The 17,981-nt window shown below is 42.6% G+C and overlaps 1 protein-coding gene and 1 pseudogene across 1 annotated transcript; both read right to left on the bottom strand.

Annotated features, from left to right (window-relative positions):
- Nucleotides 1-1,196: 1,196 nt before the first annotated feature.
- Nucleotides 1,197-9,665, bottom strand: LOC119361570 (annotated as a pseudogene).
- Nucleotides 9,666-13,793: 4,128 nt separating this feature from the next.
- On the bottom strand, nt 13,794-15,821 carry LOC119361569 (disease resistance protein RGA4-like). The gene has a single exon (XM_037626716.1). It carries the CDS (start codon nt 15,819-15,821, stop codon nt 13,794-13,796), a length of 2,028 nt encoding a protein of 675 aa, XP_037482613.1.
- Between the last annotated feature and the right edge of the window lie 2,160 nt (nt 15,822-17,981).

Here is a 17,981-nt window from a genome sequence, read left to right as displayed (position 1 = left end):
GCCAAATTGATGCATGCTAGCTTTAGCTTTCGCCAAAAGAATTGCATCATTTGTGGCTTCCGTCAAATGCAATGCTTAATTTACTAAATTTTAGTAGCCTTCCGCCAAATAGCCTTTCATCAAAGCGCCTAATTTTCAATCAGCAGCCTTCCGCCAAATGCTGCATGCTAAGCTTCCGCCAAACAGCAACAACGAGCAACTTTCACTGATGCGGATGGAGAGAGAGAGGGTACATGGTGCCTTTTTATTGACCAGATGGATGTCCAGCCTCCCGCAGAGCCCCCCTATTTGTCTCGAGTTTGTGGTAAAAAGTACGTCTAGACTGATCGGCAGACAGATATAGGCCTGGCTGGATGGCTAAACACATCCGGACCGCGTAGTGCGGATGTTTGCGGACGATTTAAGGTCCGCTTTGGAGATGCCCTAAGTACCATGCATCCATTCATAGGTATAGGCAGTAAAGCACAATGAATCGCCAAATGCACTGTTATATCAAAGCACACTCTGAAATTTAATTACACAAATCAGTAGCTACACAACATAATATAGTACAATGGTTTGATCTTTGTATCAGGACATCGGTTCCTCATTGACTATTACATGGTTGGTCCTCCTCCTTTCTCCGGGCTTGGAACCGGCTACGCAGCAATAAGTGTCACCTTTAAATTGGCATAGGCGGAATTCCCAACCAACACCCCATACCCGGAACACCACCAAATGAAAAAGACACATTTGTACAAAACTCAGTACTCAACATATTTTTGTAGGCCTTTTTCTCCTTTTTTTTCTGGACCAACTAATAAAGCAATGGACTACTAGCACTAGACGCCATAGAGCAACTCCATCTAATTTAAACACAGTTTTCCCAGAAAGGAGACACTATTTTTGATATATTTTTTGTTTTAGAAAATAAGCAAGCAACAAAGACCAATTCCACAGTTTAAAACAATTTTCTGACTTCTCTTTTTTTGTGTGTTTTTCTCCCTTCAAACAAGAACTCACTAAACTCAACGGGTGACGTAGTTATCTGCAGCTGGTGACATGGCAGGCATGCGACATGGTTAGGAGTCTAATTCGGTGCACGGTGCCCACCTACAAAATAACGTATTGGGAAGAAACATAAGGAATCACGCATGGTTAGGAAAAGTACATATGTATGTACACATATATGTGTATACTCTGTTACCTTCAAATGGTTACATGTGCCAGGATAATTCATCAGTTTTGACGACATGAAAGCTGGGACTGTTTGGATGTTTGTCCACTGCACGCTTCACCGGTTCCACTTTCGTCAAGTCGGCGGTATCTCTGATCTTGGCTTCCACTTTCTGAATTGAAAGGAGGTTTTCCAACGCTGATTCAACAGGTCTAGCACTAGACTTGTTGATTTCGAAGTGAAGGGATTCTAGTCTCGGCATAGCCCCCAGTAGAAACTTGAATATTGAGGTGGTGTGAAAGCTCCTCAGCTTGGGGAATGCGCCACCGCCCTTGATGGTAGGGGAGTCGACCCACGGCAGCAGCAGGAGCTTCAGATTAATGAGCTCTGGCAAAGCCCCAAGGATATCCAGATCCTTCTCCCCCACAGCCTCCACGCACACAGATAAGTATGAGAGCATTGGAACACGGGAGACATTGATCCACGCCGGGAGCCGAGGGGATGCTGTGCCTAGGCAAAACTCACGGAGTTGTCGAGGTGGATCATAGTCTCTCCAGCTTAGCTCATTACTCAACCGCAAGCTAGGACGTCCCATAAGTCTAAGGACTTGGATTTTCTCTAGCATTCTCATAGACTGCATCAAAGCTTCCTTCTGACTCTCACCCAAGCGTTCAATCCAAATCTCGAGCTCCCTCAGCTCTGTTAGTGTGCCCAGATTATCCACAAAGTATTCGGACGTGTCTATATCGCCCAGCCGGAGCTCTTCTAAAGATTGAAGATACCACCTCCAAGCTGGCACTGCTGTGTATTTATCAGCTCGCAGGCACTTGAGTTGGCTAAGCATAACAACTCCCCAAGGCAATTCTGTGACCTTGGTTCCCCTCAAGTCCAGCGTTTGCAGATATTTCAGATCACCTACTTCTTCCGGTAGCTCCTTGATAGGTGTGTTATATAGTCCCAGGTACCTCAGCAGAAGTAACTTCCCAACATGAGAAAGGTTGCCTTCAACCAAACTACATTCTTCCAGAGCAAGGACCCGCAAGAGCTTACACCTTGAAAGTGTTAGTTCGGTACTAAAACGACACCCCATAGTATTAAATGACCTCAGCCTTCTCGGGTCAATGTGGGCCAGACGATCACCCTGCTCTGCGGCCCTATCTTGGACTGCCAACCTGCGAGCCTTGCATTCAACAGGGGTTTGTTGCTTGGAACCATCCAAAACGGTAACAAAGTTCTCTTGAGTTGATAAGGAACAGATCATATCATGAACCAAATCATGTACATGGCAGCCAATTACCTTCCCAGGATGTGAGTCGTCCTCTACAGGCAAGACCAGGTTTATGTTTATGAGTTCCTGGAAGTATCGCTCTCCAAGCTCAAATAACCCTGTCCCTGTTTCCTCAACAATTAAACCTTCGGCTGCCCACTTCCAGATCAAGGTTTGTTTCTCGATTAAGCAATCCTCTGGGAAAATGTGTAGATGCAACAAACATGCCCTCAGATGATAAGGCATATCATAATATGTAGATAATAATAGTATCTTTCTTGCGTTGTTTCCAACCTCAGACCCAAAACCAATATTGCTGTACACCTTAGACCAATCATTCATTGGTTTACCATCCAACAAACTACCTGCGGCATTTCGATTAGTAGCAATGTGGACGCCGACCGTGTTCTCAAGGTCGTCGGCCAAATACTGGGCCTGTTTCATCATGCCATCGATTGCCGTGGCGATCTCATGGCGAGCCTTCCTTCCCTCAGCGCTCCCAGGTAAGTAATCGACAACATCTTCCGCGTCATATGAGAAATCTCTTACTTCCTTGGCCCAGATCCTGGCTACATCATCTAGCTGCACCTGCTCCAGCTTCGCCACCTCCCAGAGGGCAGCTTGCAGAGCCTCCAGCTCCTTATGGAGGGACTCGACTCTGTTCTTGACGTCAGTCTGCAGCATCAGCATGTACTTGTCCTTGAGCTTGAGCAGCTTTGGGAGAAGGGAGCCCATGGTTCCCGTCACGACGTTGACTGGTTGTATGTGATTCTTCAGGCGAGTGGAACCGCGATCTGTTCTGACATATCTGGTAAGATTGAATGAAAAGTGTTAAGTGGTAAGGGTAGGAAGATTAGCCGAATTGCATGTTCAGTCTCAGAAGAAAAACCTGTACCTGCTATTGTCTTGCTTGTTCACATGTTCCTCCGAACGTTTTGTGATCTCTTTCTTGTCTTCTTGAATTTCCATTGGTTTTTCCTCTTGTACCTCCGAAATTTCGGTCATCATTTCCATGACGATAATCTTAGGATGATTTTCCTCTTGTACCTCCGAAATTTCGGTCATCATTTCCATGACGATAATCTTAGGTCGATTTTCCTCTTGTACCTCCGAAATTTCGGTGACCCATTTATTGTCTATGTGAACATCTTGTCGAATTTCATCTTGTTCGTCCAAATGTTCCGTCATTTTCTTCTTGCCTTCTCGAATCTCTTGTAACTTTTTCTCTCTTCTATTAGTTGATGTAGTTCCATAATAAATCACATCTACCAATTGTACTCGTGTAAGTATAGTAGTATTCACATGATACTTAATGGCATCCTTCAATGCAGAATCGATACCTTTTATCTTGAAACTGTCAGCATGCCCAACCCCAAGTTTTACAGAAACCTCTGTAAGGCTTGCCAAGTGATGGAAGCCAACAGTTTCAAAGGTATGTGATCTCCATTCGTTTGAATTATAGCCTAGCTCGAGTTTCTGGACTTTGGGCATTGCTCCTGGCAGAAAGGACAGGCATGGTGTAGCACACATGAACTTGAGGTACGTGAGTACATTGAATCCTTCCATGTTAATACAGATTGTTTCTGCAGGAGCTGTCTGGATATACAGGGTGAGAGAAGCGAGGGAACACAGTTCTTTCAGGATATCTATATCTTCCCCTGACAGCTGCCTAAGTGCAATCCTTAGAATGCAGAGTTTCCTGAGCTCCCCAAACCACTTAGGGAGGCTAAAGAAGATACAACAGTGTCGTGACAGCTCAATCTTCTGAAGAAGCAGGTTCGGAGGAGGAGACACCATGTTGAAGCCATCCTCAGGGATATTTACACAATATGAGCCTGAAGCAGCTGGTACCAGAGTTAAGGACTGCAAGACGGTGAGTTCCGCAAGAATAGAGCCTAGGAGTTGAATATTTCTTTCCAGATTTTCTGCTGGCTGTACAGTAGTACATGTGAGCTGAAGATCCTGAAGATTTTTCAGCCGTCCAAGATGCAATATATTTTCTTCTGAATGACTGCCGACATCAAAATACCCAAGAGTGCATAAAGATGTCATGTGGGCAACTACACTGTTTTGAATATACTGGCTCAGAAGGCGGAGGTGCAGCAATCTCTCTAGAAGACCAATATCTGATGGAAAAGCAACTACTTTTGCATGTACTTTCAGTGTCTCCAAACGTTGCAGCCATCGAATCATGTCTGGAAGTTTGATGGTAATATTACATTCAATCTCAAGATGCTTCAAAAGAAATAACTCCCCGATTCCAGTGAGGTCAAGACTCTCGTTGTCTTCATCAGCCCAAATATGAAGAATCAGAATACTAAGAAGTCCATAATCCATAAAGGAAGAAGGTAAGCACTTGAAGAAACCCCAAAATATAACAGACCGGACATTGGATGTTACGATGCTTTCCGGTATGTGTGCACTTTTTACCCCTCCAAACTGGGCAGACAATCGGTGAACTTTCTCAGGAAGTGCTAGAGTTGATTGATCATAGTCCAGTGTGATGACGAAATTTTCCTCCCTGGATTTGTACCTAATGAAATCCAGTACAATCTGGTGAACTGAACATGACAATACCTCTCCGTTGTAAGTGGTGTCCACGGCTTGGACCATTCCTCTGCTGACAAGCTCATCAAAATAACCCTGGGCAATTTCTTCTGGGCCTTGTTCTCCCACAGCATAGAGAAAACCTTCAACTGCCCACAACATCAGTAACTCATCCTTCTTGATCACGTAGCCATGTGCATACATGCTGAGATATAGCAAACATGTCCTCAGACGAGGTGGAAGACTGCTGTAGATAATGATTAGGACATCTTTCATCTGTTCGGAATATTGTTTGTCCTCACGCAGCCACTTTTCCTTTTTGACGTTTGGAATTTCTTTGATACCGAAGAATAACTCCAGAGATTTATAATCATTAAGAGGCTCCATCTTGTATATATAGACTGGGTAATAAGCACAGCATGCCAATGCCACATCATCAATTTGTGTAGTCGTTATTATTCTGCTACAAGAATCACCCAGGGGAAAAGCACGGCTAATAATATTCCATACTGATGCAGTCCATAAATCATCAATTACAATGAAGTATCTGCAGAATTATTTATGTTAGGTGCGACAAAAATAACAAATTAATATATACCTTGTTCTAGGGACAACATATATCGCAAAAACAACAAACTACTTATACTTGTTCACTATTTAATTATCATGGAATAAGACGTACCTAAATTAAAACATGTCTTCACATTTTAAGAATTTTCCATGCTCATAGGTGATTGCGTATAAATTTTTTTTGCTTCATTTCACATTAATGAGAAAACAAAAAAGAATACTCTTACTTTTCCATAACTTACCAAATATATATATTTTTTGCTTCATTTCACATTAATGAGACCGACGTGGTTGGCTGCTTCAAACGACAATTCATGGCGTTTTCTTGAGGCCACCGTTGGTGCCTTCAACGATGACTACGAGGTGTTTTCTCAGTGTGCCCATGCTTACCTCAACTCGAGAGACAGCAGGTTGCTGCTCAGAGCGGTTCAAGCAATTCACCACTACGAGGAGGGCCCCCACGATGTGGAGGCCTCACTCTCTTCCAAGTCCAAGGAGCCAATCTTCATCGCTATATCCGACGATGAAAAGTAGCTTGTCTTATTAGCTCAGTATAAGGACCTATATTCACTTAGCTAGCTACGCCGGTTATGCATGTTCGGTTTACCTGTTGCATGTTCTGTTCCTGCCTTTTCTTAGCAAATTTTAGTAAATTATCCTATATACTTTTACCATGCAATCTGATCCTCTAGTGTATATGTTCTATATGTTGTGCAGTGTGGTGATTAACTGTTTGGTTAATTTATTGTCGTGTTCAGTTAATTGTTTGGTTTAATTCCGTAATGTGATATTCAATTCTTCTGGGTGCAATTTTGTATCGGCTTTCATGCGAGAAATAAATCGAATTTAGTTGTACAAAATACATGAGAAACAAATATAATCCCTATATTTTCAAGTTATCAAGCATGCTTGGTTTGGTTAACTGTATGATCTTCTAGTATGTTATATATTGTGTAATATCGTGCTTAGTTAATGTTTGACTCATTTGTTGTGGTGTTTAGTTGGTTCAATTCTGCAATGCGTTGTTCAATTGTTGTGCATGCATTTTTTTTACTGTCTACTATGTGAGAAATAAATAGAATTTGATTGTACTAAATACATAAGAAACAAATACAATTGATATATTTCCAAGTCGTTAAGCATCCTTGATTTGGTTAACTGTCTAATCTTCTATTAGGATTATATTATATTGTGCAATGTGGTGCCCAGTTAACGTTTGGTTCATTTGATGTGGTGTTTATTTAACTGCTTGGTTCAATTCTGTAATGTGATGTCCAATTATTGTGGGTATAATTTTGTATTGTTATGCATGTGAGAAATAAATCGAATTTGGTTGTACTAAATACATGATAAACATATACAATTGCTATATTTCCTAGTTCTTAACCGTGCTTGGTTTGGATAAATGTTTTTTCCATGTGGCTCGAATTAATCTGCTGAATCTGCAATGTGTTTATTTTTCATCAACATATTTTACTGATAGCATGCCAACCCTCACTTAACCTGATCAATAACTACCTTACATATGTTGCAGGGAAACAGTGGACAACATTAAGATTTACAATCAAGACTCCAAAGCCGAAGTCACGTGTCGAAAGAAAATTGTCATCCTCGGCATTGAACACCAGTTCGGGGGCTACTGACGGTGTCCTGGACTAGGGGGTACCGACCTAGTCAGCCCACAGTCCATGGGCCGAGCTTATGGCGCACCCATTCTTCTAAGGAAGGATTCCAGTGGCTTAGGCATGATCAAGATGGACTTCACCCAATACTTGACGTGTACTCCAAGACATGCATCGTCTCGGTGGCATACGTAACCCTAGATTGACAACCTACCATGTGTAACCATGGGTACCCACAGTGTCGATATAAACTGGGAGCTCTAGTCCGTAGGGAGGACGATCGCAATTACAACCACCTAGCCTAAGGGTTAGAACATAATTCACGGTCTCGAGGTAGATCAATTTTGTACTCGATACACAATTATCAATACAATCAAAGCAGGACGTATGGTATTACCTTTTCGAGAGGGCCCAAACCTGGGTAAATATTGTCTCCTTCATCCCCTCTTACCCTTAGATGTGTGGTCCACAGCTCGGGACCCCCTACCCCGAGGTCTGCCGGTTTTAGTACCGACAATGTCGAAGGTGGAGATCCGGTGCCTCGGCATGGTAGCGGCGAGCGGATTTGCAGTGGCAGCTACAGAGAGGAGAGGAGATAAGGGAAATGGGGGAGGATAGTGTTTGCTTGCCGCCGCCCGGTTTAAATAGCTGGCCTCCTCCCACGGGCGGCACGCCGGAGTGGTGCCACACAGCGTGGAGAGGAGGAGGCTCCCGACAGACCAGCGGTCTCTCCATATCTCCGTGTGGACTCTAGCGGTCAGAGCCTACGTGGCTAGCGCGCCCGGGCGTCCTCATATCTGCCCCAGATTTGGGTCGGATATGGGTAGTGGCGGTCAGTCTTGGCGTTTGGCAGGCTATGGGTAGCCCGGTTGGGTGATAAAAGCTCATCGGGGCATTGATTGGGCAGCCCCCCAAATGGTTTTGAGGTAGGGAAGGAGACTCCGGTTGTAGATGCTCTAACAAGAAGAATATCTGAAGGACGAACACATCAATGATCAGTTAAATGGGCTAGAAACACCGCCGCAAATCAAACGTTGGGAAAGTACATCAGTCCGTTGAGGGACGCGTACTTAGGGAACAACAACGTTTACAAAACCGAGCGCTTCCCGTCTGTACGAACTCAACTCGTGACAAGCGGAGGTATGCGCATTTGATGCATACCAGGTATGGACCGTGAACTGTTCATAAAGGTCCGCAAGAAGATAAATATGGATTGTTATACACCTCCCAGCGCACATCAGTGTGATCATTGGACTTCAAAACCAAATTGAATATCCATTGTATTTCTAAGAGACTGACCTACAGATGTCACCTAGCCAAACATTCAATCCACAATGAGAATAGAGAAAGAAAAGGCCTATCATAAACTTTGGGTTATGTTTAGTCTGAACTATATAGATTTCTGAAACAATGTTGAGTCTGAACTTTATAAAACCACGTGCGCAAAACCGGATTCTCGTTTTGGTGCGTGCTTCCGTATTTCCGGCAAAGAAGGTAAAAAGACCAAATTACAGATTACTTATGCGGTGTTATAGTGCAATGAGAACACGCTTTTTCTTTCTAAGAAATAAAACAAAACTTTTTTGAGAAATATAATAATTAACATAGATGTTGTTCTTGTACCTAAACAGTCTAATTTTAAAAACACCCAAAGTATTTCTGTGATTTTTTTTTCGAGAACACACAGTTTGCTTATTTAAAGGTTATGTAGTAGTAGTAGAGATTAATTACCTTTTGCCTTGAAGATGTTTGCTGATAGCATGAATAAGGTCCGGCACATCAGGAAAACCATGGAGCCATGGCGCTTTAAGCTCTGAGAGCATGCTAGTGAGAAATCCCCTCATATGTGGATTCCGTGACACAGTAACAAAAGCCCGGCACTGAAATTTCCTTCCATGCTTGCGATACAAGGATCTTGCAACTGTTGTCTTCCCCACACCTGTGCAAATCCACAAAAGTTTAGTGCATAAGAAGTTATGTATTCTATTATGAATGGAGTAGGAAAATACATGAAATTTGAGTTGAAGATAGATTTGTACCTGCACATCCAGTAATAGGTATCACCTTGAGTGTCTTCTCGTCGTCTAAAGCCAGCAGCTCGACAAGCTGCTCTGGGAGATCCACATGGAGACCAACTATGCAGCCTGTGCTACGGCCGCAGATGGGAACAGGCGGTGATCTTCCGTGTCATAACAAAGTTCCCGGACCATCTTCATCCACCACTGGATCATGAAGCTAGCATCGTCGTCTTCCGCCATGTCCTTCAGGGAGATGCACAAGTCCGTGAGAAGACGAATCTCATCCTCACTTAGCAGATCTGGAGGCAGACTCTGTCCGAGATTGAGTTTCCGGAGAAGGGGGCCGACAGGCCCTAGCCAAACAGTAACAGGAACTTGCATCGCCGCTTCAAGCAAAGCAGGATCAGGATCCGCCATCGCCGGCAGAGACGATGCGGCATCTAAATCCTCCATATTAGCCGGGAGCGCCAGGAATTAGACTACCAGAAAATTCATTTCCACCTGAACTAAGAACAAGATGATTATTTTTTCTAATTGTACGCATCCATGAGAAGCAAACCTACGGAGAATATATGAGACAAACAGATAGTCAAAAATAACAATATATGAGACAAACGGGAAACATTACCAGAGGCAATCTCAATTTTGACGAGCACGACGCGGAGGCTACCAGATGGGAGAGTTTTTTTTTTGTCGAGTTGTCAGACGAGAGATAAAAAGTGAAACAACCCAACTCGACAAGCCGGCGGGTGTCTCTTTGTAGGCGGAGAAAGCGGAATATTCGTTTTTGATCATGCGCCAGCTGGTTCTGTATCCGGGCGGTCGATACTTCTCGTGATGTTTTTTTTTCTTTTTTTTTTTACGGAAACCTGCTAGGCTTTATTGATTGAGTAACAAAATTACAGGTATGATATCGGTGTCATCTTACGTACCCAACAAGATATGAGGGCCATTATCTACGGATAAAGCAAACCTAGCTAGGCTTCATAATTATCCTACTTTCGAAAGCAAAATTACAAGAGGGACAAGAAACCATCCAGTCTCACATTTCCTTAAGTATATATACCGCATATAGCCCTTTTGAACGTTCTTGCACATCCTTCATGACACATTGCAATCTAGTACTCCCTCTGCCCAGACTAGTGTTAAAAACGTTCTTATATTTTGGGACGAAGGGAGTAGATCAGCAGCAAGGGCAATAGCTTCTCTACATGCGACCAACTCCAACGTCGTCGGGTTCGATAGAACATAAATAACTACTCCTAGCAGCGAAGAAACGAGATAGCTCCCATCAATATTTTCTTCTAATGTTCCATTCTTGTGATGGCCGCATTGCACTTTTTTGATAAAAAATTCAACTGGCCCACCACATTATTTCCCTGTTAAAGATAAACGCAACATTAGTCACACAACTCTCCGGAGATGAATAGTTTATTCACGGATCCTTCAAAATGTTGTACAAATGGTCACTTAGATTTATTTTAGGACCCTAATAACGAACTGACGTTCGGTATGGGGAGGTGTCTTCCCGAACGAACCGTTCGGACCCCAACCAACTGGGACCGAACAAATACCGTGCTCAGGGTTGTTCGCGCTACCGAGCGTTCAACCCGAACAGCCAGGCATCTGGGCTGGGATAGGCCTGTGTCTTTCAAGCTTGACCTTCTTGGTAAACCTGCAAAAAGTAAGCAACAAAATACCAACAGTGAAAATTGCCATGATAAACGACCAAAGAGGTTTTACTCAAAAGAAAAACTACTGAAGAGGTAAAATACCTATAGGAAAAGCTATGTTGTAGCAAAATAAAAAAAACATAAAATGGCGAAAGTATGCAAAAAAAAAAGTAAACCTGAAAGAACCCAACATGATATTGCCACGTTGAATTACAAAAAAAAAGAGATTGTACAGAGCAAAAGATGTGCATAGTAAAAAAAACGTAATTTGTTTTTGTCATGGTCATCTAAAATAATGAAAACCCTGCATACCAAAAGTTGCATATTAATCTAAGAAGAAAAAACCTACAAGAAAAGGCAATGGACACGGTTGCAGATGTAGTACAAAATTAAGTTACCATGGTCGAGCAAAAATTTCCCTGGTTTCAAAATTAAATTTTGAAATTTGTCCAAACATATGTAAGTTCTCGTGGTGAAAATAAAAATTGTCATCTTTTCAATAATTTACCCCATGATCTAGAAACTAAATTTTCCACACTCCATTAACTAACTTTGACATATATATACTGAATTTGCCATGATTCATATTAAAAGAAATTTTGCTATGGTCCAATATTGGTCCAAAAATTGTGTAATTGTCGTGCTAAAAATAAAAATTGTCATCTTTCAAATAATTTTCCCATGATCCAAAAACTAAAATTGCCATGCTCCATTAACTAAATTTGCCATGGTCCCATATTTAAAGAAATGTTGCCTTGTTGTAAAGAAGAAAGAAATTTGCCATCGTCCAGAAAGTAAATTTGCCATGTTCCATTAATTAAATTTGCCATGATATATAGACTAATTTTGCCATGGTCCAATATTTAAATAAATTTTGCCATGTTGCAATTTTTTTTGCCATGGTCCAGAAACTAAATTTACCATGGCCTATGTACTAAATTTTTCATCCTATTTTCCATGGCAACAGTGAGTCCGAAATCTAAGAAAAAATTTACATGGCAAAAATAGTGTAAAAGTGCATCTAGAGATTTATTTCATGCATCAACATATGTTAAAGAAAAATTGCCATGAACACATATATAAACAAAAAAAACTGATTTTAGTTGCCATGGCAAGTTTGCCATGGTTCTGAACAAATTAGGTTGCCAACTTTGGCATTGAAAGTTTGCATGTTGTTGAACATGTTAATTGAAGAAGTTTGACTAGTTTGCCATGTTTTTGAACAAACTTAATTAATAAAATAAATTTTCCTTGTTATTGCACATCTTAAAGTTTGCCATGACAAGTTTGCCATGTTTTTGAACATCTTAAATTGCCATGGCAAGTTTGCCATCTTTTTGAATATCTGTAACTTTGACATGTTTTTTAACATCTTAAGTTGCCATGGCAAACTTTGCCATGTTTTTGGAATATCTATAATTTTGCCATGTTTTTGAACATCTTAAGTTGCCATGGCAAGTTTGCCATGTCTTTGAACATATTGATTAAAGAAACTTGCCATGGCAAATTTTGAGAGATGGAAGATGTTGAGGCATGGCAACTTTTGAGGAAATGATAAAAAAATCTACACAAAATAATTCCCCCTGAAATTGCCATGTGATCAATCCGCCAAATTTACAAAAAGTTGCCATGTGTTATAGATCAGAATTTCGTAAATTTGCCATGTAACTATTGCCAAACTTGTTCCTAAAATTACCACTAAAGGATTTTCCATCAGCTAACTTGGGGATTTACCATGGGCACGCACAACACCTCAAACCAGTTGTGCTCACGCATCAACCCAAAGCTCGACAACACACACATCGGGGCTGCTTGTCCGGCCAAGCAACGACTCAAGGAGGTCGCGCACCAAGTCATACCAATGTCAATAGGACCTTAGATTCATTAAGGAGCTCAGCTTCTTCCTAGGCATCTGTGCAGCATAGCACTCCGCCCCCTTGTATCGCCTCTACTATGCCAACACGCCGCCCTTGGCTGTGACCGTCACTCGTTTAATGCAGTGTTCTCCTCAACCAGCCTAGCCGCCTCGGTCGAAGACCACCATGAGCGTATCGGGTAGTTGCCGGTGGAGCTGAGCGCACAACACAGACATAGGCACTCGTTGTCCGCCAAGGGCGCATAGCAACTGCTGCTCATGTCCTCTCTCCACGATGGCGGGGCCTCCTTGCAGGTATAAGATGATTACAGAAATTCCGGGTCTATATATGAAAACTTTTTGGGGGTCTTGGAATGGGTTCCGGAAACATCCGAAAAATGTGAGAACTTTTATAGGTGAAAAACTTCTAAAGCTTTGCCATGAGATGACAACCCCTCCTTTTGCTGGCCGAATTAGCATTACCACGACCTTATGAAAAAAATACAATGGTAAGGACTCCCAAAGCATGTTCAACATATAGAGCACAAAAGTAAAGAATCAACCTAAGTACAGATGACACAACATTAATAGCAAAAGTTGTTAATTTAAAGGAATATAAAACAAAAGGTACAATAAGTGGATAGACTGATCTCTCCGCATCATCAAAGAAAAAGATAAAATAACCCAATGCACACCCCTAACATGGAATTGTAAATTGAACACATATGAAATCTTATTGTAGTAAAAACATCATACAACGAGAGATCAAGCTCCTAAAACATTCTTTTCATGATCAATGCCATGAAGTTCTTTTTTTTTTGCTATTTGCCCTGATTGTACTCTTCATTGTGGGTGCATGGAACTTGGGTGTACCCACAACTTTTTCATTGTAGAAGGATTCAGGTCAAGTTGTTGCGTGGATCCAGCAGGCAGCAAAGCCAGCAGTGCCTCCATTGCTTATTTGCACTGCACCTACATAGTGAAAGAGTATGTATGCTTTAATTAACTTGAATGAAAGATATATACTTCATGTGAAGACGAAAGAGATGAGAACTAACCTTGATTGATGAAATCTGCATTGTCGATCAGGGGCCTTTAATGAATAATAGGACGGGTTTATTGGGATGGCCACTTGCTCCTTCTTCCCATTGAGTTCTTATTCCACTCGCGAGCTGATGATGGAGCGTGATTTCCTTCAGCTTGTTCATGTGGTTGATTTGGATGTTGGCAGTTGCAGGACTAACACCCAGATCTTGACAGAGGATTTGAAGTGACACAAGAAGTGGCAGCGCCTCATTTGGGATTGTTATGTCTAGCCTTCGCGAGGACACAACGGATACTCGCTCAATGCTCCTGAGGTGGTCAGCAGCTTTAGGCGGCATGTCGAAGTGCACAAGGTTATCTTCAACAAGCCTGAGATATTTCAGCCCCTTCACCATGATCAACCCATTTTGAATAACCTCCCAGCTCAGACCAGTGGAACAGAGGCACAACTCCTCAATGACACTAAGCCCTGCAACAAACGGAGGGAATTGGCTTAGTTTGCCGCGCAGCTGGAGCGAGGCAAGTATGCCGCCCGTAACTGGGTCTATTTCATTCATGAATCCTCTCAAGCATGCTTCGAAGTCGACCGATAAGGACCGACCGCAATGAGGCTCATCGGTCCCACGACGAATGAACTTCCTAATGGCGCTTGAAAGAATATCCAGGTTTGATTGACTTGCGTCGGATTTGCACCATATCTTCACCATCCTCAAACACTTCATCAGACTCATCAGATCTTGAAATCCATATCTCGTACCGGTCACAAATCCTTCCAGCGTCTCCAGTGTACTCTTGTCTGTCAGGAAGTCCCTTAGACCCGAGTGAGACTTCAATGGGTTGCTCTCCATTATGTTAAGCTGGAACTTGCCAAGGAGATGCTTCAGTTTGGGCAGCAGCAGGACTTCTTTGTGCACCGTCACTGTTTCGCTAGCACTTCCACTCAGGTCAAGTGTCTCTAACTGATTCAGTTCCATGATTGACCTTGGAATCTCGTTAATTTTGCCCAAATTGATGCTCAGATATTTCATCAGCAGCTGCCGGTGATTGCTTATGATATCCTTGAGATGTTGCTCACTCAAGGGAGCACATTCTTTCAGATCCAACACCCGCAGCACTTTATACCTGGAAAAATCAAGAGCAGCTTCAAACCTGTCGGGATTCGCCTCATCAGCAGGGAATACCGCCAGGGTCCGTAGACTAGGTAAATCCTCAGGAAAATTCAGTTCGGGAATGCCGTTTGCGGGAGGATGCACAGAAAGCCTGCGGGCCTCGGCCAGCTCTGTTATGCTGGCCGCGCCGTCACACACCACGACGAAATTCTGGGACTTGGACTTCTCAGAGATGCACGCGTGCATCTGGCTGGTAGATTGGCATGTCTCCACCTCTCCATTGTTGCTTGTGTGGATGGATCTGATGATACTTTTGTCCATGAGGAAGCTCAGATTCTCAGCAGCGACATTGGCTCCATCCACTAGTCCTTCAGCCACCCATCTCCTCATTAGGGGCTTAGTACTGACATCTTGATTAGGAGGGAACAAGCACAAATATAGCAAGCAGTTGAAATTCTTATCGACCCAAAAACGGTGGTTCGAGTCATCAAGAAGATCCCGAAGCTCTTGGGGGATAACAGCAGCCCCTTGTGAAGTCCCTAGCAAGCGTCTGCGGTCTTCAACAAGTCTATTAGTGCCGGTTGGGACCATCTTGTTTTCTATCTCCAAATATGCGGATATCCGTTCTCTCATCTCATTTGATTTGGTCTTGAGTCGACCAATATCATCAGCCAAACTATTGGTCTTGCCGGTGTGGAACAAATCTACACAGTCTTCGATTTCACATGCCAAGCGACTCAGTTGTACAATGCATTGAGTCTGTAAGGGCGACAGCCCCAACTCCTTCGGCACCGACTCAATGAGAGAATTGATAAACCGGACTTCATCTTTGATGAACTGGGCTTCACCCTTGACCGTCGCCTCACATTGTCGGTTGCCTATCAGCGTGGTGAGCTTCGACGCAGCGGTGGTAGCAGCGGCGGTAGCTACGGCACCGACTAACGCTGCAGCAATCTCCATCGATCTCGCTTTCCCCTAAATCGGCATGCATGTCAAAGCGAGGTCACTGTGTTGCTTCAAAGGAAAGGAGAAGCAGAAGGAGGGGGTGAGGAGGCGCATACCGCTGATCGAGTAGTGGATGGCTCAGAACATCACTACTGCGGTGGAGGGAGCTTCAGCCGTGTATCCTCTCGCCTCCACCGCGGAGGCCGGGCATGGTCAAGGCGGAGCCTGCGCGCCAAAAGACTCCGCCGGCAGCGGATCTATACTGGCAGTGGTGATGTGGAGCTTCAGGTGTGATTATCCACCATCCTCTCGGCTGCAGGGTAGAGGCAACACGCTCAGGACAGAGTGTGCGCGGCAGCCTCAGACGGGCAGTGGTGATCAGGTCCTCCGCTGGGACCCCAAGATCAAGAGAAGTACAGGCAGCGCTATGCCCATCCAGTTTCACGCTTCCACTTCCACATCGCCTCCCCATAGGTGTGAAGAGCAAATTTCCAGCCCAGTAGGGCCATAGGCCGTCGGATCTACTGTCATGGTTGTTTCCAGGCGTTGGATCACCTCTTGATCGTGCCCAGGTCTTCTATTGCCAAACGGAAAAATACGTACAACCCCCAGGGTAATGCCAAAAATCTGAAGACGGAATTTTAAGCATGGCAAATTGAACATTTTTATGACGAAGTTAGTTGGTGGCCAGGATGACAAATTTAGTTTACGAGCACGGAAGTTTGCCGAAAAAAATATGAACTGAGATGGATTTGCCATGCTTGCTAAGTAAACTTCCATCTACGGCAAATACAAATTGCCATAAAAAATGTTCGATTTGCCATGGTCAAAAATCTGATGTCAAATTTGTAGTTGAGTCCAAATTTTTATTTTCCATTTTTTGTCGGAAAAAGTATGCTTGTAGCTAAAAAGAAGTATTCAGGTGGCGCAACAACGTTCACAAAGTTTGAGAATGAATACTCGTGTACTTTTAAAGCTCATCTAATTTTCTTTCGCCCTGTTGTCAATCCTTTGTCGGTGTTGGTTCCATTTGGTGTGTCGATTTGAGTGACCGGCCGGCAGTCATGTTTAGGGACCAGATGATATAATCTCAAAGTTTCAACATACCATCATTGGTCGGGAAAGAAGGGCGTCATACTTGGTGGGAGATTAGCTTACGGTGGGATTCAAGGAGGGTGGGTCGGCCGGCCATCGGCAACTACAGTGGTGTCGCGGAGAGCGTGTGGAGGTTGAAGTCGTAACTAATTGATGGTTTCATGGCCCCTGGGTATGGCCTTTACCACCAGGGTGGGTCAAGCCGATGACTTGAAGTCCCCGAGCTATATGGGGGCGTATTTCTGGCGCCGTTTCCGGGGAGGTGAGTGCTTGAAAGTATATTTGTAGATTTTGCAATTGAATATTTTAGTTTCTTGTTTTTTCACTAATTTTGTTTATTAAAATAAAAATATAAAATGAAATTCAAGTTGCATCAAATTCTTTATCTTTATGTAGTCTTTCTTGAAAATATGAATTCCAAAAATTGCTATGAAGTGTTAAAATAAGAATTTAACACAATGTTTTGTGTGAAGGTTAAGCATGATTGCAATGATATTACTATAAATTCTTTGAATATACATGATCCTAATGATATGCAAAGCCATAAGCTTGGGGATGGTATGTTTGATGAATATGATCTTTTTAATCCCCCCTAATTTTGATGAGAAAATTTATTATGATGATAACATGCCACCTATTTATGATGATTACAATGATAAAAGTGGTTTTGGAAGAGCGTCAACTTTATGTAATAGTGATCCCACTATTTTGGAGGGTGTAGAATCTTGTTGTAATAATTATGAAAATGGATTTTAAGATTTCATGACTTTATTTAATAATGATTCCACTATTTTAGAAGAGGTTTCAACTGATTATGACAACAAAGTCACTATCTATGATGATTATGCTGATGACATGTATGCTATAAAAAGTAATCATAACAATGAAACTTGTCATCATGATTTTAATGTTCAACTAGGTTATGTTAGTCAAGTACCACATGATAATCATTTTGTTGAGTTTTCTCCCACTATTATGAATGAGAATAAATTTGCTTATGTGGAGAGTAATAAAATTTCTATGCTTGTGGATCATGAAAAGAATGATTTATGTGATAGTTATATTGTTGAATTTTCTCAT

Source organism: Triticum dicoccoides, chromosome 2B, assembly GCF_002162155.2.
Source record: "Triticum dicoccoides isolate Atlit2015 ecotype Zavitan chromosome 2B, WEW_v2.0, whole genome shotgun sequence".
Classification (NCBI taxonomy): domain Eukaryota; kingdom Viridiplantae; phylum Streptophyta; class Magnoliopsida; order Poales; family Poaceae; genus Triticum; species Triticum dicoccoides.
Note: the sequence above shows the minus strand (reverse complement) of the source record. Positions and strands in the feature narration are given on the sequence as shown.

Coding starts and splice junctions, on each gene's coding strand:
- LOC119361569 (XM_037626716.1), bottom strand. CDS start 15,821: ATGGAGATTGCTGCAGCGTTAGTCGGTGCCGTAGCTACCGCCGCTGCT.